Raw genomic sequence first — 25,603 nt, forward strand, 5'->3', positions numbered from 1 at the left:
TAATAATGATTGTTTTGAAATATTCTGTTTCAAAAAAGTGGTCTTCCCTTAAACACCTTATTATTTTAATTATTTTTTTTATTTTATTAATTTGGAACATTTTCAATTTGAAGCAAGTGGAATATACAATGATATTTTAAGTCCTTTTTAGGACTTCCCGGGTAACAAATGGCAATGCTGTAGCCAATGAAGATTTAACTGAGGCTCGGCTATTGCCGTTACCCAACCATGACTAGAGCTTTTTAGGTCAATAACACCCCATCCACACAGATTTTCTTCATTCAGATGACGGGATAAAGTATCAAGGACTCAGTCCATCGCCCAGTTCTTATAAGAACTCTAAGATTTTGAAGCAAGTTGGTATTCCATTGCCACTAGTGCTACTTTTCAAATCATATAACAGAAAATTTAAAATAAAACTCAACGGTATCAGATCCACACAGAGGAGAATCACGGCCGGAGTACCTCAAGGCTCTCTACTATCTTCCCTACTCTTCTCCATATATATACATGGTAGATCTCCCCAAACTGTCTCCAGCTATCACTCTGTATGCCGACGACACAATCATTATATCCAGATCCCTCCGTCCACACCTGGCCACAATCAAGCTGCAGAGAGCAGTCAATGAATTGGAGGATTGGTACACCAAGTGGCGTATCGCAATTAATCCAAACAAAAGCTCTGCAGTACTTTTCACCAGACGTAAAGCAAAACCGAATACAAGCATACAAATGTTTGGTAAAATCATCCCTTGGCGCAATTCTACCAAATATCTGGGAATTCATCTTGATAGACGTCTAAACTTCAAGTCACATATGGATAGTGTTGCCACTAAGGCAAGTCAGACTATAGCACAGCTATATCCACTTTTGAACAGGAACAGCTTCCTAAGCATAAGCAACAAAATCCTCCTTTTCAAATCGGTAATCAGACGGCAACTAACTTATGCCTCTCCAACCTGGGGTCACACGATTAAAAGCAACATCGACAGACTTCAGATAATACAGAATAAATGCCTAAGAATGGCATTTAATGCCCAATGGTTCATCAGAAACATCCAGTTACATCAAGAAGCCAATCTTCCAGATATCAAGACCTACATGACAAGCACTGCAGAGAAATTCTTCACAATCACGGATAATCACCCAAATCAGCTAGTTCGACAGCGGACTACAAGCTCTCAGATCGTTTCAAACATTAAAAATCGAAATCCTCCATCGCAAGAGAAAGCTGGTACAGCCTCAATGCTCACAATGAGCGGGTAAATTACCCACAATAATCTCATCACCCACATTCTAAAATCCAGATGAAGGGATAAAGAGTCAAGGACTCAGTCCATCAACCAATTAAGTTCAAAGTTCAAAGTTCAAATTTAAAACAAGGCTGGATCAATCGACCGTGAGATGCGGTAACACCTTATCCCTATGCTTTTCATCTTCTCCGTTATCTGTAGAGGACAGTGTATATAAGAATTTGAAACCAAATCGGTTTATAAGAATTTGAAACAAATCGGTTTAGCGAGATTGGAATCGACCGTTAGATGCGGTGATTATTACCATTGGAGGGTAATGGAGGGCAATGCTGTAGCCAGTGAAGTTTTAACTGAGGCTCGGCGAATTGCTGTTACCCTCCTGCCATGATCAGAACTTTAATAGCTCATAACACCTTATCCCTACACCGTCCTCTACAGATAACGGGGAAGATGAAAAGCATTCTTGCTTCGCCCCTTTAAGCAAGTCCTTATAAGGATATAAGGAATTTGTAACAAGCACTGATCGTGATTGAAATAGTAAATAGTGAAAAAAAGGAGTTTAGGTTGTGAATGGAAGAGTGTCCGAAACAACAAATATAAATAAGCACTTTTAAATTTACATAGGTATTTAAAAAAATATAAATAAGCACTTTTAAATTTGCATAGGTATTTAAAAAATAAAGCATCCCTCTATGACACCCAAGATGGTGATTTGATCGATTTGGAAAGATCAAAAGAGCGAAGAAGTAACATATAATTTATGAAGCAAAATTAGTTTTTATAAAATAAAGTAAATCAGCTAACGCCTTTTATTTCCTTATTGGGAGTAGGCGAAGCCTTTATAAAATAAAATATAGAATAATAAGAAAAAATAACATAATTTGTCTACTCTTAGTTCTTGGTTATAGATGAGAACCAACGATGATCAACATAAACGATAATGATAGATGAAATAGTATTCCATGTTTCTTCGCTTGTTGAATTTAGTTATGCCGTGCTTTTTTGCGATACTAAGAAGCCATTGATTGAAGACGCACCATTATTATAAAAGTCAAATTTTACCCTTAAAACGGACTTACCTTAATCTGAATCGATTGCCATATTTTAGTTTATACCCTAAATCCCAAATTTTGTAAACTTCCATCCAAAATGAGATTTGCAGGGGCGCAAAGAACACTTTGCGCCCCTGCAAATGACCTAATTGCAATGAACCGAGATAACTCCACAATTTTTTGTAAGTATTTTACATACAGAATATTAAAATCCAATCCGGCCAGCCAAAGTACTGAGTAACTTTGCGTAAGGACAGACAGACAAAAAGAATTTAACAAGTGCTTAACCATTTTACAAAACGCAGGTTAAAATATAAGAAATCGATGCCGTATTGTCTTATGAGTTTATCTCCGTGATTTTTTTTTTTTTCGTCTCACCAACCACGACTACTTTTTGTTCAAACTGTCTTAAGAAAAAAGGAAATCATTTACAAGCAAACGATGTCACATTTTTCACACAAAAGAAAAGCCAGACAATATCTAAGAGAGAGAGAGAGAGAGAGAAAGAGAGAAACAGAGATGAATTTCTTTTCCTATTCTCTATTTTTATTGTTGGTAAACAACGGGAAAAATCAATGCCACCTAATTGTGCTGTCAAACAGTAGCTGCTCTTTAGACTGGCTTCTCTTGTAATGAACGTGTCTGGAAGTATTTTAGAAAAACACTTCTCTTAGCACTGTGGCTTTGGTTGGAAGGTTGATGAATGAGTTTCTTAATTACGACAACTGAAAGCAATTTAACTTGGACATTTTTGTTCGCGTGCTAATCATTAATGAGTTCTCAGTATGCAATTGAGAAATAATGAAATAACAAAAGAATATGCTATTAAAGATATCCCAGTAATTAGTTGAACACAATTTTTACATGGAACTTATAAAAAAATGTAATTTTTTTCTAGCATTTCAGAAAAGTATGGAGAAAATTAAATAAACTAAAAATTATGATTTCCATTATTCCATGTCTTCATAAAATGAAAGTTATTCAAATTTAAAACATATGTAAAACATAAATAAATTTGAAAATAATATTACTATTTAAGAACACAAAAATTTAAGAATACAAAAATATGTATCGTTAATAAATAAATATTAGAAAATGCATATAACATAGAAATATCAGGAATTCGTCTTTCATATCATTCTTAACAATTAACTTCATTTAATTTTTAAAAAGGTAAAATATTTATATAAACATAAATCAAAAATTTTAATTTTTTCGTCATTCTTAAAAATTAATTTCAATTTATTTTTAAAAAGATAAATTATTTTGTAAATAAAAATATATGTTTTGAAATAAATATTAAGTTAACAATTAACTTTATTAGTTAACAATGGCTTAGTTAACAGTTAACTTTGTTATATGTTTGCAAACGTAAATGGTTTTATGTACAGTTTTATCTTTGATTTAATAAACATTCTTTTATTTTTAGATATATAAATATTTTGCGTAAATATATGAAAGAAAAAAAAAATAGAATTTTATTTTAATTACAAATATTTATTCAATATATCTTAATTTAATATTAAGAATTAAGATACAAATAAAATATTAAAGATGAAGGTAAATAATAAATAACTATATTGGAATAAATCAAGAATGTGAAATGGATCACTTATAGTCTTCTTCTTCTTCTTCTTCTTCTGCAGCTTCTCCCACTTAAGTGGGGGTCACTGTGGATGATGAGTCTCCTCCACACCTTCCTGTCTTGGGCTGTCACCACATCCAAGTTCTTCATCCTCAAGTCTTCTTCTACCAGCTCCCTCCATCTCTTCTTTGGCAGCCCACGCTTCCACCTTTCTCGCACATCCATCTGCATGACCCGTATTCTCATATATTCTTCCTCCCTCCTCATCATATGACCAAACCATCTCAACCTTGCCTCCTGTATTTTCGTTCCTAAGTTCGTAACTTTCACTGTTCCCCTGACATAGTCATTTCTCAGACGATCCTTTCTGGTCACACCGCACATCCACCTAAGCATTCTCATCTCTGCTACTTCCATCCTGCTGATGTTATTTTTCCTCAGGGCCACAGTTTCTATAGCATACGTCATAGCTGGCCTCACTACCGTCCTATAGATTTTGCCTTTCAGATTGATCGGCATCCTCTTATCGCATAACACTCCAGCCATTTTCCTCCAACCCTCTTGTATCCTGCATCCCACTTCCTTCTCAGCTCCTCCATCTTCTTCCACTGTTGAACCTAAGTATCTAAAGTCCCTCACCTTCCCGATGACATTTCCTTCCAGCTCTAGATCTGTCTCCTGGCCGCCGCCCACAATGCAAGACATATACTCTGTCTTACATCTCCTCAGTCTCATATCTCTCTCTCTCTCTCTCTCTCTCTCTCTCTCTCTCTCTCTTCAGGCACTTTTCTCCATCTTTCCAGTTTAGTTCCTGCTTCTTCTTTTGAATCTGCACACAGCAAGATATCATCTGCTACAACATTGTCCAAGGCGCATCTTCTCTCACCTCCTCCTTCACCACCTCCATCACAATGTTAAACAGAAACGGACTTAATGCTGACCCTTGATGCAAGCCAACTGTTATTTGAAAACTTTCTGTCTGTCACAGACAGGTCCGAACACTTGTCTTCACATTTCTGTACATCTCCCGCACCAACCTGACATATTTCTTCGGCACCTTCTTCTCCCTCAGACACCTCCAGACTTCTTGCCTTGGCACTCTATCGTATGCTTTCTCCAGATCAATAAATGTCAGATGTAGGTCCTGTTGTTTCTCTCGAAACCTTTCCATCATCTGCCCTAACCCAAAGATAGCATCTGTTGTTGATCTACCAGGCATGAAGCGAAATTGTTCCTTTGCAATCTCCACCGCCTTCCTCAATCTTCCATCAAGAACCATTTCTAGGATTTTCATTGTATGGGACATCAACTTTATTCCTCTGTAATTTTTGCAGTCTTGTGCATCCCCTTTACCCTTGTAGATGGAGACAAGAGCACTTTTCCTCCATTCCTCGGGTATATTTTCCTGTTGGCAAACTTTCATGAACAGGTCCCACAGCAGGTTAATTCCTTCTTCCCCCAATGCCTTCCATGCCTACACTGAAATCCTGTCGGGGCCCACCGATTTTCTATTCCTCATCCTCTTCATGGCCTTCGTAACTTCCACTGTAGTGATGTTCTGCATCATCCCCTCAGAAGGCTGCCCATCTTCTCTGTGAGTCCTTGCATTTTCCTCCTTCAAAAATCCCTCAAAGTATATTATCCATCTCTTCCTTATGGCCACATCCCTCCATAATAATCTTCCTTCAGCGTCTTTGATCTGCCTCACATGTAAGATGTCCTTTGCTGCTTTATTTCTACATTTCGCTAGTTGGTAAATTTTTCTCTGTCCTTCCTTTGTTTCTAGTTGATCATACAGATCTTGATATGCCATGGCCTTTGTCTGTGCCACAACTCTCTTGGCTTCTTGCTTTCTTTCTCTGTACACCTCTCTGTCCTCTTCCACTCTTGATTCATCCCACTTCTGCTTTGCCTTCCTCTTAGCTGTCACTGCCACTTGTACATTATTATTCCACCACCAACCCTCCTTCTGCTCTCTAATCTTTCCAGATATCTTACCAAGCACCTCGATTTCACAGCTCAAGATTACTTTTGAATTATGTTTCCACCAAACTTGTACACTTTCCAGTCCATCCGAAATCCTCTCTAACGCCGTCTCCCTAAAACGATTCCTCACACTCTCTTCTTTTAAGCGAAACCACTTAATTGTCTTCATCCCATGGCTTCCAGAAGTTCTTATATTCAATCTTATTTTAAAGTCTGCGCTTTACTTTGAAATGTAAAGTTGGAATTACTTTACATTTTTCACAACCTTGAGATGTTTTCTTCTAGTCAAAATGTAGTCAATTTGTGAACTGTTGTTACCACTCCTAAATGTTATCAAATGCTCTTCCCTCTTGTAGAAAAACGAGTTCACAATTACCAGGTCAAACGCTACTGCAAAGTCCAAAACCCTCTCTCCTTCCTGGTTCATTATTCCCACTCCGTGGCCACCATGCACCCTTTCACAGTCTCTATTCTGTCTCCCTATATGTCCATTCAAGTCTCCTCCGACAATCACCATCTCATTTTCTTCCAGTTCCCTCATTTCTTCATCTAACACGTTCCAGAACTCATCTTTATCCTCTGCTGTGCAGCCAACTTGCGGGGCATATACACATAATACGACCACCCGCTCTTCTCCAAGATCCAATTTCATTTGCATGATCCTGTCGTTCCTTCTACCCGCTTCCAGTACTTCGCCCTTCATTCTGCCACACACCACAATTCCTACACCATTTCTTCCCTCGTTATTCGCTCCAGAGTAGAACAATTTATATCCATCTCCCAGTTCCTTTGCCTTTCCCCCCTTCCACCTTGTCTCCTGCACACATAAAATGTCCAACTTCCTCTTCTTCATCATGTCTGCCACCTCTCTTCCCCTTCCAGTCATGCTTCCAACATTCAGTGTTCCCACTCGCAACATCCTCTCCACCTGCTGGGCTCGCTTCTTTAACTACACCCGCCCTTGTTGCGGTAGCCCTCGTCCACTTCTCGCAGCTGTAGGACGATGTGGCTGCGCGTCGCATAAGGGGTACGCCCTAGCCATTTTCTCTTTGACTCATATCATAGCTAGAGCGGTCAGTGAAGGTTTACGACCGGATACCCTTCCTGACAACAACCCTCGCCATTTATCCGGGATTGGGACCAGCACCTATTGAGGCTAGCTTGCCTCCTTCGGTGGCTGCATAAGACGAAATGACTTAGCAAGATAGGAAAGATTCACCCCTAGCCCTCGAATACTCTAATAGCATCAGGGAGAAGGAGCAAGGAGAGGAGAAAGAAGCAAAGAAAGAAGGGAAGGGACCAGTCTACAGAATAATGTAACAGATGTATATTACATGAAGTAAGGCATGGTCCAGCATCTGGTATCTCGGGTTTGCCATGCCCGTACTCACTAAAGTGAGCTTTTGAGGTGAAATGGATCACTTATAGTATTCATCAGAAACCAGTTTTGAATTGTGCCCGAAGATTATGACGTCATTGTGTTGTTATCAGTTACCCGTGCGTATATTCTCTTCTGAACTTTTTGCTTATTTTACAGAATGAAAAAAACAGAGTTTTCAGATGGAAAAATCCTTCCACTCTTATGTACGATGCCATGTATAGCTCCGAAAAAAAAAACTTGGAATATTTATCTGAATATTTATAGAAATGGGTTTATTCTATTACATTCTAATTCGAACGTTTTAAAGAAAATTAATTTATACAAAACAGTAAAAAAAAAAAAAACCGATTTTTCAAAAATCGAAAATTTCAATTTTAAACATTTGATTTCAGCAGAAAAACTTTTTTATAAAATTTTAATTTGTAAACTTGTCTTTTGTAAATTTTATTTTGCGGAATTTTAAAATAGACTTTTTTTAATTTTCGGTAAAAAATAACCAATAAAGCATTTTTGCATTTTTTAAACTAACAACAATTTCAATTTTAAAACATATTTCAAAAGGAATTAAATATTTCAAAAAAATCTTAAATCTGAAACTTGCTAACCTACTAAATTCTAAAAAGTTCTAAAAAAATATAAAAATATAACTTTAATAATACTTTATTTAAAATATTTTGGGATAAATCCTAAAAAAAAAAGAAATTCTTTCTGATGAATACCTCCCACACCTCTTTCTGTTCTACATACTATTTAATATGCTTAACGTACCCAGAGAAAAAATTGTACGGTTTCAACTTATTAAAAGCATATCCATTGTACTTTTTCCATCACTTGTGGTTGCCTAGTTACCGATGATGCATGCTGCAGGGTTGAAACAGTTAAACGATCAATAGCCTCGAGTTTTCTCTTTTGACGTAGCTGAATAACAGCCGGAACAAGAACGATCCGAATACGTCCGTGAAAATTTCAAGTTTCATAGAGGAAAAGATGCGGAATCCCTCTTGATTTGATTAAATATTACACGTTTTGTATTTCCGAATCCTTCTGAGACTTTTTTTACGATAATATCATATGTGAGATGATCTAATTAAGTGGAAGTTTCTCTTTCATTGCACTAATTGCTCCATCAAGACATCTCAATTCAAGCTGTCTCTTGACTATTCTCTGAGGGAAACCGCATCTATTTCCTTTTCCCTGCTTTACTGTAACCAAAGCGCTAACCCTTGACATTCTGACACCAGTGTTTGATAAATGTCCGCAACCTCCCTTGCCTTGTGAATAGCTACTCGCCAATGCTTCCGCTAATCTCTCTCTCTTTTCCGGACAGCTTGGTGGCATAAGATTGAGAATGGAGTATCAATGTTTATAGCATCTTTAAGGCATCTCACTTTTTTTCCCTGCAGTTAGTCTGATGACTTAAGTGACGCAATGATTACAAATAGCACAGTAATGCCACCTGGCGATATCCAAGCACTATTTTTATACTTGTTTTATAGATGTTTAGAACTGTAGTAAATACCTTTATTACGTAGGAAACGAATTAGATGATCTAGTGCTGCCACCTAGTGGTTACTGATTTCTTCTCTTTGTATTATTTTTTTTTTTGTTTATTTATTTCCTAACTGGTGTAATTGATTGGTTTTCTTAAGATTTAACTCTCTCTCTCTCTCTCTCTCTCTCTCTCTCTCTCTCTCTCTCTCTCTCTCTCTCCATTTTGAGATTATTAATTATTTTAGGTTTTTCAAATATTAAATTAAGATTTCAGCATGGAAATAACTATCTTTTTCGCATTGCAATAAATAATCTTAAACAGACCAAAGTTGGTCGGAACTAGTACCCATTTTAGTTATTTTCGCTTCGTTTGATCCAAACGCGTGTGCTGGTTCGTTTGATTCAGAGTTTGAATGCCCCTTTAATCCGTCCGTTTATGCTCGGTTAAGTAAACTGAATGTGCCCGGGCATGAAGATAAAAGACAGTGTCAGAGAAGCTACAGAATCCGACTTTATCAAAAGAAAAATCCTCGGTGCTTAAATAACAAAGAAATGCATTAAAGAAAGTATTCCTTTTGTATACTTTAAATGAAAACTATCGAAGTTTCACTGAAGCGTTCCTTTTAAAATCTATTTGAAGCTGTTGGTATAATCTAAATAATGTAATCCACTGTCTTAACAGAAATAACAATAAAATTAGTACAATGTATATAAGCATCAACAATTTATGGTCTATTTAACATGTAGAATAGCTAGTCAGTGGTTCAGTATATTAAAAAGAGAGAAAGAAAGAAAAAGTAATGTGAACTGGTGAGGTTTACATTTTTTTACTTGTTTATTTCTTTTCGATTGGATGGAATGGAGTTCATGGTTAACTCCTCCTTATGATTATTCCCACTAAACGTACGTTACTCTCTCCTCCTAACATAGAGATACTTCTTTCCTCGTTTTCAAATAATCTCCGAAACTAACTGTCTCTCTTCGGTTGCCATGACAACGCACGCACATCTTCTATAGAAAATCCATAAAATAATATCCGTTAGGTTACTTTTTAGTTTCATTGGGTATCAATCTTTTGACCAACTATAGCATCTCATTGTCAGGTATGGGCTATCCTTCGTATTTAAGTTGATTTTTTCTGTTCTTCCTCTCATGAGTATAATCCCAGAACCTAACACTGCGTCTCTTCGGTTGTCATGACAACCCATGCGCAGATTCTGTAGGCAGCCCCGAGAAATAACATCAGTTGGTGTCGCTTTCTAGTTTCATTCGGTACAAAGCGTTCGACAAAGCCACCTCCTTCTATTGGGATCTAAAGTCAATCCGTTATCTACAAAGTTGATGATACTTTCTTCGAGAATTGTGATCGCGTATTTCATCGTGGTGAGTTTTGAAAACTGGAGTGTTTTTGGCATCTTTAAAGATAACTTATGTTCAAATTTCATTGATGTATTGACTAGTGTTAAACATAACTGACCAGTTCATAATTTAGGACTCGTCTTCGAATAATTTTCGAAGTTATTTGATCATGACTAGTCCTACTTTGATTCCTCCCGGTCTTTTCGATTATGACTGGGAGTGCTTCTTCCGAAATGCGTCCTCTGATTCCGAGTATGCCAACTTTACTGGTTGTCCTTTTGGAGATAATCACGACCCAGCATTCGGTCCTGAATATCAGGATCCCTCATACTATTCGCGGAACTATCGCATCATCGGTACTATTTTTCAAGGTATTATCCTACTGGTTGGTGTCCTAGGAAACATCATGGTGGTGCTTGTTGTGACCCAAACTCGAAGTATGCATACACCAACCAATTGTTATCTCGTTAGTTTGTCAGTATCTGATTTTTTGACGCTAACTGCTTCCGTACCCAATGAAATCCTAGCCTATTATTTACTAGGAGACGAATGGATATGGGGTAGAGCCGGATGTGCGCTATTCATATTTTTTCAATATTTGGGAATCAACGTATCATCACTATCTATAACTGCTTTTACTGTGGAGCGTTACATAGCCATATGCCATCCCATGAGAGCTCAAATTGTATGCACAGTAAACAGAGCCAAGAAAATTATCACTGGAGTTTGGATCTTTGCATTCATCTACTGTTCACCATGGCTTTTTCTTACCAAAACCAAACCCCTTTATTACAAGGGACAAGACTCAATTGAAACGTGTACTTTTGCTCTCTCCAGAGAATACTATTTGGGTTATTTCTTTGCCGATTTTATACTGTTTTACATCTTACCCCTGGCGCTTTCTTGTGTGCTTTATAGTCTTATAGCCAGGGTATTGTTTTCAAGAGATATTAGGAGCCAACGAAGGTCAAATGGAACTGTCCGTGTCGCCGATTCTAAGAGGTCAATCAGCGGAGGAAATGCCAGAACTCAAGTAAGTAAAATTTGTTACTAGATCTTCATTTTCAGAATTTGATTGGCAAAAGTGCTCTACTGATGTAAGGTATCGTTATTAAAAATGGGCCAAGACTTTGTTTTCAAAGTACTGGAATGCTAGAGAATAATTATGTAATATATAAATATAGGCATATCATAATCCTGAATATGATATATATATATATATATATATATAAGTGTAAAGTGATATTATTTATCATAAACTCTCAGCAGATATGTTAAAGATATAAATATTTTCTGAAATTCTGAAAATATAGAAGACACCTTTAATTTTTACTTATCTTATTATTACAATATTTAACGATTTCTTTTTAGGTCCAAGGATACAGGTAATCAAAGATTAACATATTGTAATGCATCAACCATGAGTATATAATGATTGTTGACAATCTCGTGCAAACATTTTCTTTTTAGTTCTTATTAAAATGTATAATTTATTTATAATTTATATATTACAATAGATACTGTATATCCGTAATCATAATTACGGACATTAGTTGAATACACGAACAGGGTAAAGATATGGAATAAATGAATTAGCAACAAACAATTTCACAGGGGTCTTGAAATTCACGCTTGCTCTTGTTATCATTGAGGGAGCGAGAGGTGTGATTGAAGTCTGATTAGCGGAATGAATTACTGACCATTTCAAACTATATATTTAGAAATTTATGTACATTTAATCATACAAATACAACATTCTATCTTTTTGAATTTAGCTACTTGAATACAAATTCTACCCTACGGTTCTTCTTTATGAACTGTTCAATAACATCGTTATAAAAAGTTGGTTGTAACTTAATTTTCCCAAGCAACACGCATACTTGTAAAGGCTGGCTGAAGCTCACTGGCCAGAGCATCGTTGACTGCGTATGGCCTGTGTTTAAGCAACAGAGTGAGACGATGTGAAATGGCTATGCGCGCGCATGAAATCCAGTACTGCTGCGAGGAGACCTGGAAACTCCTACAACCGAGCAAGCCAAGGTAGACAAGACCGATGCTTGACTAGACAAGCAAGCATCGGCCTTCGATACACAACGCAAAGCTCAATTATTGCCATGCAAGCTTAAGACATATTCTGTCTACAAAAATAAAAGTCTAAACGGAATGCTTATAAATGCATGCATTTATTGCGTATCTAACGTATATTAGTACCACAGATCCACGGCGGTAATATTATGCTATAAGTTGTGAAATTTCTTGCATACGGAGTTGATATAAGTATAAAGGGAAAAAATCTCTAAACCTTGCTCTAGAGACCAAATATGATTGAAAATTTTCAATAAGCAGGTTGGTGCTTTGACAGCGAGCGATGTTTTAACTCCTAAAACATTCACAAAGTCCCATGTTTACGATGCAATTGTAAACAATTTAAAATTTTGTCACAGATAACTTGGGAAAATGCAGGAAATTAGTGACTGTTAAAAGTAGAAATTGTGAATTAAAATGTATTTTGAAGTCACAGATAACACCAGTGCTTTAAACCAGCTAAAAAAAATCTATATTAATTTTTTATCAATTCCACGCATGTTGGGTGTTAATAGGAGTTAAGGAAAAGAAACCTGTTAGCCTTATAGAATATCTGAAGACTGTAGACATCAGAACACTCTGTGAGACAGGCTCGTCCACAGAATCGAGGCATATAGAAAGAAACAGGAAGTTCGGAATCGCATTCGTTATGTTTGCTGTTGGACTGTAAAAGGATGTTGGGATGGCACCGCTGATGTTTAAACAGGCCTAATGGAAACCGGAAGAATGATGGATGTCCCTGAAATAATTTCTTGAAAAACATAAGACAGAAACAAAATATATGTGAGATAGTAGATGAAATGAGTGAGTAAAAGAAGTGTTGATAAAACGCACTCCGTTCTTCTAGATAGTACATGGATTTTAGAGGGGGGGGGATTCGAATGCATCACTACAAACATGAAAATCCTGTTTTAAGGATAACTCTTCTAGTAAATTTTTGATTTCTTTATGTTGTTCTCCCAAGAAAGGTTGTTAACCTATAGTATATTAGTACCGTGGTCGCTTAAGGATATTTTTTTTTCAATTCATTTTTGTACAAAATTCGGAAACCCTGCTCTAGGGACCAAACATGGAACTTTATTAAACCTTCAATAAAGTGGATGATATTCTCACACAGGGCACTGAAATTCATCTTCTGCCTAAAGAGAATCACACACATTCATGTCCACAGTAGGATAAAAACCCGCAGCTTGGTGGTTGAAAATCGGGGACCCTAACCACTCGACCAACCAAGTCGACATACAGCAGATATGAAATTAGGAAGTGATAGCAATTTAGTTTAGCGTAGGATAGGAATGACAATTATTCTGAAAAGAAAAATATGTCAGAAACATTAAAAAAAAGTGAGGGGAAGAGCTTTAAGTTGTGAACTCAGGACTGAAATATTATCGGGTAGAAGTAAAAGAGTTTGAATTTAAAATGTTCAATACTTATGGCAAATTCTGAACTAAATGTTATCTGATTAAGCCATGGGAGCATGAATCAGAAATGATAATGGTTGAAAAAGATAGAAGAATATTCTTAAATTTCAGTCAGGATTAATATTTCACTTGTTTTTATATTTTTTCAATTTGGGTGTATGGTTTCATTTTCGAAAATCGCGTGCATATTTTTCTTTGTTTGTTTGTTGTCATTTTCGTCCCTAATTAGTAATTTGTAAATACCTTGAAATCAAATTTTTGTTCCACAATTTATTTTATTTTCTAAAATCAAGTAAAAATATTTAAATAAGGAAACTGAATAGATTATTGGAAGATATCACACCAAACGAAGTCTGTCCTCCAATGAATGAAGATTTAGCGTTCTGTTTATAAACAAAGCCAGACGAGTTCTAACTCATCTCACTCTCCTTATTAAGAAAACAGTCAACTGTTATTTTTGCATGCGTTTTTTATGCGATCTCTCGTTCACTAAAGGTTGTAAACCTATTATACATCATAAGTTGATCGACTTAAGATTTTTTTTATGATTCTTTATTATAAAAATTAAATTAAGGGGATAAAAATCCCTTATTATTCTACAGTCAGTATGCGCAGTAAAATAATAAGGGATTTTTACCCACTTAATTTAATTAACTTCGCCAGAAAAAATAGCTGTTTGGCTTTTTATTCTTTATTATTTTAATATTTTTTTATATTTTATTTATTTATACATATTCTGAAAATGAATTTTTAGAAATAATTTTATTTAAACCATTTTAGACCTCTAATAAGTGGAAAATACTCTCACACCATGCAAATAAATTCATGATATTAGTATTATCTTCAGTCCTAGGAAGGTTGTAGTTTTGTTCTCCTCGAGAATTAGAATCGACCGTGAGATGTGGTGATGCATTGCCATCCAATACCCTTGGAGGGTAATGGATGGCAATGCTGTAGCCAATGAAATTCTAACTGAGGCTCGGCTATTGCTGTTACTCTCCTGCCATAATCAGAGCTTTAATAGCTCAATAACACCTTATTCCTACACTGTCCTCTACAGATAACGGGGAATATGAAAAGCATTCTTGCTTCGCCCCTAACCTAAGCCAGTCCTTTTAAGGACTTTAAGGTTGTAGTTTTGAGTCAACATAATCAATGTCAAATTCTCAATTTCACATTCAAGCATTTTCCCATTACTTCGAAGACGGCGGATATCACGCCAATCAAAAAGATTGGAAATAACTCTCAATTCCCCGAAAGCTACAGACCTATCAGTCTTCTATCCACCCTCGAAAAGGTAGCGGAAAAAGTCATCCTTATAAGGCTTCAGACAGCAACGGATAAGATAGGAATTATTCCGGACGAGCAGTTCGGATTCAGAAAAAACCATAGCACTGAACAACAAATACACCGAATGGTCGAATATATCACAAAAGGTTTCAACACTGGAATCTCCACGCAGCTACGATCTTTATAGATGATGCGAAGGCTTTTGATAAGGTGTGGCAACAGGGTCTTCTCTACAAACTCATCAAATTCAACATACCAATTAATCTAGTAAACATAATTGACACATACCACAAAGAAGATACATGCAGGTCAAAATAAATGAAACTGTATCAACCAGACGCAAGATCCAATCAGGTGTGCCGCAGGACTCACTTCTGGCCCCCTGCTATTTTCAATCTACATAACTGATATCCCTCAAAACCCAAGTTCAAAATCACTGCATTATATGCAGTGATACTGCTTTATTAGTCAGATCTCTCAGCCCCAAACTGGCTATTAGAATACTCCAAAGCAGATTCATACACTGGAGAAGTGGCTGATGGACTGTAGGATCCAAGCAAACCCCCAGAAGAGTTCAGCCATACTGTTCTCCAAAAAGACGGTCCAGATCAAGGAGGACATACACCTGCTAGGAGTCAAGATTCCAATGCAGACTGAAGTCAAATATCTGGGCGTGATGCTTGACAAAAAAACTCCAATTCACCAGTCACATAAAACATAAAATCTCGAAGTCATCCAAAGTAATCTAGCAACTCTAATCCAAGATCAACAGAAGAAGCAAACTGGATACTCGGAACAAACTACTCTTATACAGGATGGTAATACACCCCGTCATCATTTACGCAACTTCTGCACGGAGCCATACCTCTGATACAAACATTCAAATACTGCAGAGGATACAGAATAAATGCCGGAGAATGATTCTGGACACCCCCATGGTTCATTAGAAACTCCCAGATTCACAGAGAAGTCAACATTCCCTAATCACATCCCCTCCTTCATGATCTAGCAGAAAACTTCTTCACCAAGACAAGCAATCATCCAAATCCGCTGATCTTGCTTTATTGTAGTCTGAAGCAAGCTTCAGACTACAATGAAGCAGAATTCTACAAATACAAACGACTCAAGTCAATTCTATGCTCAGCTGTGCAAACTAATCTCACTGCCCTTCTAGGGCGAGCTTAAAGCTCAGTAACTCGCTACTTAAAGACCTTCCCTCTCAGACAAAGTGGAATATGAAAAGCATATATGCTTCACCCATCAAACCAGTAACGTTCTGCGTTCATAGTTTTGGTTTGTGTAAAGATCTTGAAGTTACTCATATATTCCTTAGATCTTCAGATTTCTTCTATCTGATAACTATGTGAATTAGAAAAGATTGGCCAGTTAGAATTACAACCAAAGCAAAGAAGGTTACAAGGAGACCATCATGTTATGTCTGCTAGTCGCGTGTGTTTTCTCAGTCGAATTCACCTGCTTTTGCTGCATAGAAAAAAACGAATTTCCCAGTTTTTTTGCACTTACGGTAACTTAATTTCAGTTAAAAACGATGGTTCCTCGATGGAATTCGAACCACCCACTGTAGGAAAATGTCTCAAGAAAATGATACTAAGGAGATTAGTTTAATGGGGAAAAGTAGCTTGGAAATCTGTTATCAATATTTTCAAGGTTGTAGAGGATATTTATGAATATTTTTCAGAACGCAGTTCAGGAAAATGGGGGGGGAGGCAGGGATATCAGTTGCAAGGGCGCCGATTAATCTAAAATTATCCGAATTGAAAGATGGGAAAGCTGATTGATAGTCAAGTTTATAAACTGATAGTGCGTTTTTATTTCTTGAAATACAGACAGAAAAGCAGTTACTATATAAATAGAATTAAAATTTTAGCCATTATAGTAAAGTTAAAAAACATAGCACTACTGTGCTGCTATATTCTAGGATCAAATACACTTGTTTGAGAAGCCACAAATCGAAAAATTCGTTTGCATAATTAAATGAAACATAAAGCGTTACTAGGTTCTATTCAAGTTGTCGACTATAGAAACTTTTGTCGGCTTTCCTCTGCTGGTTCACTAATCTGTTGATCTTGGACATGGAAAGGAATTTTTTTTCTTTGTGAAACTCGGGTTTTTGCTCCCGCAACTCAAATAATGACTGTATAACTTATACTAAATTCAGACATATACTAAATATCTCTTCAGATTTAGGACCACGACTTGATTTCAGTTACTTGCCATACTCTCTCTCTCTCTCTCTCTCTCTCTCTCTCTCTCTCTCTCTCTCTCTCTCTCTCTCTCTCTCTCTCTCTCTCTCTCTCTCCCGGAAAGCCTTGATTCGTTGCTAGTTTATAGTTCAGCTGTCGGTAAAGGCTTGAGGGTAGAAATTGACCCCATCCATCTTAAGAAGGTAATCAAGGTTTAAAGAGTTTTGTGATTCCCTGGACCCAAGGCATTACAGGATTTGTTTTTCAAATGCAAAACTAATTATGATTCCATCCAATATCTATCTAAAATCATAATATTTATATTGAGAGAAAAACAGAATAGGAATTTTCAGTGTGGAAAATTATAGGTGATCATAAAGTCGTGTAACATTCTTTTTTATTTGAATGAGTAAGTTTTGATAAAAAAAGTGAACATATCAAAAATTAAAAGACTACGTATAAACTCAGTTCATTTTAAAACGTTTACTACGTTTATTTTAAAAACGACGTTTGTACTCCAGAACAAAAAGCTAGTTTAGTTTCTTCTCAGCATACAAGAAGAGTGATATTTTCAGATTTATGGCACAATCGCGAGGAGATCTAACATTTCTTCTTTCGACGATACAGCTTTACGACGGTTATTTTCGAGATCGGTCGCTAGACAACATCCTGCACCGAACGTAATGGTAAGCTTTAGGAGGGATAAAGACGTTTCCATGTAAGAAAATAATGAATGCTTTCGCTATTATTGTTCTGCCAGGCACACATGGAGGACTCCATGTAGTGTGGAAGTTATTGCAGTGACTACAATCTGCAGAGGAATGAGGTGAAATTCTTAATGTGGATGGCATAATAAAGAATCCATTACTGTATCAGTTCTTCCCCATTTTAACTCAACTTTAATTTTTCCTCTGCGGATTGCAGCCTCTGCAATAACTTCCACACTACATGGAATCCTACATGGCTGTTTGCTGGTTCAACAGATGCCAAGGCATTTGCTCTCATCAATAATTCCATACAACTTTTTCCATTCTCCTCATCCTCATCTCTTCCTTACTAATGATCCTTCTAGTAAAGTGTGGACGTTGTTTGTCTTGTAGACAGTTCAGATCACAATCTATTGTTCATTTCTTCGTTTCATAGATCAATGTTCACACAGCCACTCTCATCCACGTCCTATCTGGCATTATAAGATAAACTATGGAGAAAAACATACACATGAATAAAACATCGTGGAAATATTAACACACGGAAGTCATAATTTCTTATTTTCTTGATTGTATTATTATTTCTTCTGATCCAAACAGTTGAACAAACATATCATTGAAATAATTCTTATTAATATGGAAACATTTGTTCTCCATTCTATTTCGAATCCTCTTTCCTTATTTAAGCAACATTATTTCTTCTTTGTCCAATAGATGTGCCGAAAGTATTCAACATTTGACTTTCATCAAAATCCCCATCTTCATTTTCTGCTTACGCTAAACCTCATAAAAATTACCCAAATATCCGAAACTGATCGGAAAGAAAACCAGACAACATATTAAATACTGGATCCCACTTGGATGGCTAAGTTAGCTTATCCGGTTCTCCATACAACAGGATTTGGGTTGGAATTTCAATACCTGTCAATGTTTTTGAATGTCTGTAAAGTTTATAGATGAATTTTATCGCCCTTTCTGAGACCAATACCAATACCCTGCTTATTTCAGGCATCAAATGCCTGGAAAAACAATTTTTTTCCACTTTGGCCGGTATCCATCAGGGTTCTCTAAAATAAGTGACTCACTACAGAAGATGGCAATTAGATTGATTATTAAGCCATCTCTCACCAATTGACCCCACACCCAATCACGCACTGAATTTATTATATTGCTTGCCTTTTCCCACAAGCAGTTTCTATGGTTACTCAGAACGAACATAAGTAGTTTTCCAGCTCTATCAGTGGCTATTCGCTTCTTCTTCTTCATAGTTGAACTCAAACCTCACAGAATATATGTTTCTTACTCTCCAATATTAACAAGTTTCTTCTTTCTCTCATCGGTAACTATGTACTATAGAACACGGGTATATATATTTTGGTTCTAAAATGCATATGGAAATGTATACTTTACATTATTTCTATGACACGAATATAATTCTTGAGATCGAAGTTTCGTATAGTTTCCACTTTTAGGCCTAATTATAAGTAATGATCTTTCTCAAATAACTTTTGCTATTATCGATCTTACCCTCCCCCCCCCCCAAAAAAAAAGCTACGACCTTTATAGGTGGATGGCAAGGACATTCTATTTTAGAAGAATCTTTGTTCTCTTAGCATTTGGGTGGTTGGTTCATTAGATTTTATTTTTACGACTTCCCATTGCAAAGTTATGCAATTGTTTATAGAAAACCAAAGGTGTACCAGATGCATTGGATAATTCATCGTATATAACTAAAATAGTTTGTTTATATACTGTACATAGTCCTGACCAATAATCATGTGACACATTGACTTCACCACAATACATAAAATCTGTAAAGGGGGGTCCCAACAAATACGCTTTATACGACAAATCACCTTATAGAACTCTTATTGAATTATTGGAATATATCATTAAAAATAGTAAAGATAAAGAAAATAAAGATAAAGTTTGAAAAAATGAACTACTTCCTGACAGCATTATTTTATGGATTTTTAAACTTCATCCCTCACATGCGAACAAGTCCTTCACTAGAAAACATCTGCTAATGTACAACCAGTATACAGGACAGTGTCCATAAAATAACAATAATAATAATAATAATAAGGTAGTTAGTTTTGGTTACAAGTAGTAGGGGTTACTGATACATTTGAACGTTTCATACATTTGAACTGAAGTCTGAGAATAAGCTCGTGTGTGGATGCACAAATGGCAAGAAGTATTGGGAACAGATAGGAGGACCTTGAGACATTCATTGATTCAATTTCGCCTGAAATATTTTAGAATGTCAGACGTATCTGATAGAGAATGACATTATGACTGTCATAGAATGATGGTTGCCTTACATTTCGGTAGGACAGTAAGGAGAAAAAAAAAAGGTAAGGAGCGGGGGACTGTTCATGATAGATATATCCGAAAGTGGAAATCTAGGAAGGAAGGTTGTACTACTGACAATATTGGTGTGAAGTTTAGGTATAATAAGACGGATTTGGTAGTTTTGGACAGTCCAAGATAGATTGAAAAAGATGCGATTGAATTGTTTCAACAAATAAAATTAGTAAGACGTAGACCGTCATTATGGGTGACTTTAATTATAGTAATATTGATTGGAAGCGGGAAGTGTTCTTGAGTTACTCAAGGACTGTTATTTAACACAGCAGGTGGTCAAGGAAACACGAAGATTCCCTGTGTTAGATTTTAGGATAACCTCGTAGGATGTGACAGTCAATGAAGTATCCACGCAGCCTTCAATTGGTGAGAGCGATCATGTGATAGTGACATGGAGATGGTTGGGGACATGCCAGAACAGCAAACTATGCGAGTCTCAGACAACAGCTTGGCAAAATTTACTAGCATGAGACACTTGTTGAGAAGGAGATAAATAGTGCTTGGAAGTTGTTCAAAGAACATTTGCGAGTATAAAAAAGGTGAACAATTGCATGATGAATATAAAACACATTGATATCATCCTATAAAAATGACAAAGATGATAAGAAAGAAATAAGTTAGATTGTGAAGGAAAACTGGCACAACAAGCTAAGAAAAATTCTAACAGACTTTTTCGTTGTTTAACTTACGTTGTGATAAGTATGGTAGCAAGGTGAACAAGGCTGAAGATATACTAGAAATATTCAATGGCTATTTTGTTATCACATTTCATTGGAGTGGAAATATTGTATGCTAGGAGTAGATGCAATGATGATGGAAGTAGAAGAAAGCAACAAGAAAGAGTAGAATTGATATCAAGTTTGCTTAAAGAGAAAACTTGATATCAATAAAGAAATACTATTAGGATAAAATATTTCCGCTATGGTTCTCAAACAGATGTATCGAATTACTGACCAGTTTGTGTTTCTGAAGTTATAGCAAAGGTCATCAAGGAGTTGGAAGGTTAGAAGAAGGTTTGATAAAAGTTGTTTATATAATGTGTAGATTACTACAGACGGATCAGGATGACCTAGCGATAGAGTGGGAATCTCTCTTCAATGTCCACATGTTAAAAGTTTGCGTTTCTCTAGAGATGCAACATACTATATTAGTGAAATGCAGTGCAAGAAATGTAGAACTAAAGGACTTGATGATGAATATGGATTGGTATGTTCAATGGAGACACTTAGCAATTGTAGTGAAGACGACATCGCTGAAAATAACGAAACTTATATTAGTAGGTTCGCGACAAAGAAGTGATTAGATCATTATAAACGGTGTTTATTCATTGTGTTCGAGTTACTATGCACAAACTTAGTCACTTGACTTTAAATGAGATGAAGAAATTTTAGAAAGGGGTTCGAAGAAGAAGAATTACTAAGATAAATTTAGGACTGTGGAATGGTCACTTTGAGCAGATCAGGTACGTGTTGGTTGCAAAGTATGGCTGATTGGTGTAAGAGGAGGGAAGAGGGTATGATAGACATCTATAAGTTGTATTTTATGAAGGATAGATAAGAGAGAGAGAGAGAGAGATTGTTCAGTACATGGTTAGGATGGAAAAGAACAATTTGTCATTCATGGACGTTGAAAAAGAGTTCAGCAACAGGTTAGTTAGGAACAGATTTTTCTCTTGACGGTCGGTGAGTGAGTGGAATGTGTTACCAGGCAGTGTTGGGAGTACATCAGTTTTTATGGAGATGCATGACGGGCATTGCTTCAGCGTGATGGATCATCCTTCAGAGCTGATCTGATTATTTTTGACTTTTAGTGTAAACATGATGTACATTAGCTGATGTTTTGTGTCGAGTGACCATGCCACGACCCTGGAGTTCATAATGGCAGAAGCGTATCAATAATGCGTTTGTTATCCTTCGTATGGTTCCGAATGACGTAAATTGTAATAATAATAATAATAATTGTTGTTATTATTTATTTATTTATTTATTTATTATTCACATAATTGATACACAGTCAAAACAAGATATCATATAAACAAAAATTTGATTGGTAATTCAGAACAATTCAGATTCTACCCAAGAATCTAAGAATAGTCCGTCAGATAGCGTCGTAAAATATGGACTATTCCAAGTAATGCTCTTTTTTGTAGCTCATATGGGGTCACTTCGTTGATTTTTAATTGCTGTAAATAGTTTGACAGCTTCTTTGAAGTTGCCCCAAGTGCACCGATAACTATTGGGATGTCTTTGGTGTGTTTAAGCCACAGTCGGGCAACTTCGATTGCCAGATCTCGATATTTAGTAATTTTTTCCAGTTCTTTGTTGTTAATGTTGTTAGCACTGAGTGCTGCGATATCAATAATCCAAACCTGTCGATATTCGATAGTGTGAAGATGTGTCAATGTGTCGATATTGTCAATTGTATTCCAAATGCCGATCAGTTTGTATTCTAAAGTCCCAGAGAATTTTTGCTGTTTCGTTTTCCAGTACTGTCTCTATTTTATGGTGCCGCCAGTTATCAGAAGTAGGAAAGCCATATTTTTTGTATACATGCAATGAATTATTTTGGCCACTTGATCACTTGCTGCAGGCACCGATTAGATGTTCTACAGTCTCATCTTTCTGATTGGATAATCCGCATTTGCTGTTATTATTAATGTTCAAAATTTTTGCTTTCATTGCATTAGTTTGTAATGCCTGTTCTTCAGCCTGCTAGAATAAATCCTTCTGTCTCTTTTTAATATGCCCGTATTGTAGCCATTGTGACTGGTCTTGTTCACGTCAATTATTATTATTATTATCGCCAGATGTCTTTCAAAATATATATAAGAGAAATCCAGGTTGCCACTTTAATCAAAATAATTCGTTGACTTTTTTTCCATTTAATTATCTGTTAGCAACATTGGTTTTTGCAGTAGCTGCCAAGCATTAAAAAATGCCCTTTTATAAAAAACATCTTTGCATTTTATAAAGACGAGGAATTTAAGAATTAAGTGTAAGTTATCGTCATTGGAGGCTTAATTAACTTTTCAACGTTATTCTCTTATTTTAACTAACCTACGCTAATATAAAAAGAGAAATCGTCATTGCGATAGCGTTTTCCATAAGAAAAAAAAAGGGAAATTATAATAAATGAGATTGTCTTTTAATTATTGGAATAAAAAGTACGCAACATAACATCCTGTATTAGAAACCTTTATGCAGATATAAGCAGCGCAAATGCAAAATACTTGGTCACGTGCATCATCACATGTTCTAGGGAACTATTAAGAATGCTACTGGTCAGTAATCGTCAAGAGTGTTGATCGCAATGGGAAAAACAAAGAATCATACGGAGTTCGATAAGGGGCTTATGGTAGGAGCCCATCTAGCTGGAGTCCTGATTCTGAAAACAGCAGAGCTGACTGATTTCTCAAAATGCAAGATATCTCGGTGTTTAATCAGTAGAAAAATAACCCATGTTGCTTATCTAAGGAAGCGTAGCTGTGCTCCTAAGACAGTTTGTCAGGAAGATCGACGTCGTCTGGAAAGGCATCTATGAACAAACAGAACTTCTTGTGTGCAGCAACTGACCGAAGGGTTTAATGAAGGCCCGACCCCATATCTCACCGAACTATGCGCAGGGAATTGAAGAGGGTCGGTATTGACAGTTGCACGCCTATAGGGAAACCACTGATTTCTACGAAGAACGGGAAAGTTCATCTACAGTGGTGTGAGGCACACCGTGACTGGACACTGGAAATAAAGTCATGTGGTTGGGCCAGTCACTGTACACCTTGTTCTGTACCGATGGTAGACAAAGACTTTGGCGGAATCCATGAAGCAAGTGAACTCAGCTTTCCTCGTAAACACAGCTCAAGCTTCTGGAGGTGGTGTCATGGTGTAGGCATGTTCTGTTGTTACGGAATTGGTTCCGCGATATTACTGGAAGGTCAAGTGTCCTCCAATATCTGAACATTGTTGCCGATCAAGTCCATCTTGCAATGCTGACTTTTTATCGAACAGGTGATGGTTCTTACATGGACGACAAGGCTGTTCACCAGTGTTTCATCGAACATGACGGCGACTTCCACCATCTCCCCCTGGCCACTACAAGTCCCGGATCTGAAACTAATTAAGAATCTAATTCCATGGAATTACAAGCAAAATTAGAAATAGTTTCTTCTTACTTTACAAAAGTCATCCTGAGAAATTCCGCCTAATTGGACTAAAATGAACAGATGATTTTAACAGGGGTTGTTTTCTTCTCAGAACTCCTTTATAAGAATCTTTATAAGGACATATAAAAACCAGCTGACTCAAGTAAAGAACAGCTAGCCTATCAGACGTTTATTAATGATGTATGGTTAAAATATTTCTTACTAATACGTCACTGGAAGACTTTTAAAAAAAATATTCAACTTAATGTCCTGCGTTAACTAAACGTTAATAATAATAAAAGAGAAAATATATAGCACATATTATCGTCTACTAATATACATAATCATTCCACCACCTATGAAATAGATATCTAAAGCTTTATTTATCTAAGGTTTTTTCATAATTAACTATAAAAAAGAAGATAAAAAATTATTTAAACTATTAATATTTCGATAATATTTTGAAATATTAAATTTCTTAGAAAATAAATTCTTATTTTCAGCTACACCATTTAAATTTTATCACTCTTTTGTTCTTATACAGTTTTCGTCGCTTTTTTCGAGTGAAATAATTGCAGTAGTTATTGTTGTGTTCTGCGAATTTCATTTATTTTCACTCGAAAAAAGCGCCGAAAACTTTATATAAGAACAAAAGAATGATAAAATCGTCATCATCATCATCATCATCATGCATATCAAGGATTTAGGTCCAGCATGGCCTGTTCCGGCCTTAGAAGTCATCAATGATAAAATTTAAATGTAAACTACTGGAATTAAGAACACAACAATAACTACTGCAGTTATTTTCACTCGAAAAAAGCGACGAAAACTTTATAAGAACAAAAGAATGATAAAATATAAATGGTGTAATATATATATATATATATATATATATATATATATATATATATATATATATATATATATATTATATATATATATATATATATAAGAAACCTTTTTTTTGAGTACCTCAACCTTTTTTTGAGGCCTCCTCAGTGAGTAGCTAGACCCTAAATACCAAGGTTTTAGTAATACAGAGCCTTATCAACTTTACCTATAGAAGTTGATAAGGTTGAAACCGGTCTGGGTAGTGACCCCACCCATAATGTATTGCAGTATATATCTTTTAGTGAGATGTGCTTTACATTATGGGAAAATACTAAGAATAGTGATCAGAGCTTTACATATATATATAATATATATGTTAATAATTAATTATATATATATATGTAATTAATTTTCTTAATTTGGGGATATTGTATATTAGGGTTACCAAGTAAT

General features: G+C 36.0%; 1 protein-coding gene across 1 annotated transcript in view; it reads left to right on the forward strand.

The window, feature by feature from the left end:
* Positions 1-10,276: 10,276 nt before the first annotated feature.
* LOC150103408 (thyrotropin-releasing hormone receptor-like) overlaps positions 10,277-25,603 on the forward strand; it is a 79,848-nt gene continuing 64,521 nt past the window's right edge. Inside the window, exon 1 of the mRNA XM_090398470.1 lies at positions 10,277-11,140. Within this exon, the coding sequence (XP_090254596.1) occupies positions 10,277-11,140 (864 nt within the window). The remainder of the gene's footprint in view (positions 11,141-25,603) is intronic.

The sequence above is a fragment of the Typopeltis vanoorti genome, chromosome 9, assembly GCF_054136105.1.
Source record: "Typopeltis vanoorti isolate ZY-2024b chromosome 9, IOZ_Tvanoo_1.0, whole genome shotgun sequence".
Taxonomy (NCBI): Eukaryota; Metazoa; Arthropoda; class Arachnida; order Uropygi; family Thelyphonidae; genus Typopeltis; species Typopeltis vanoorti.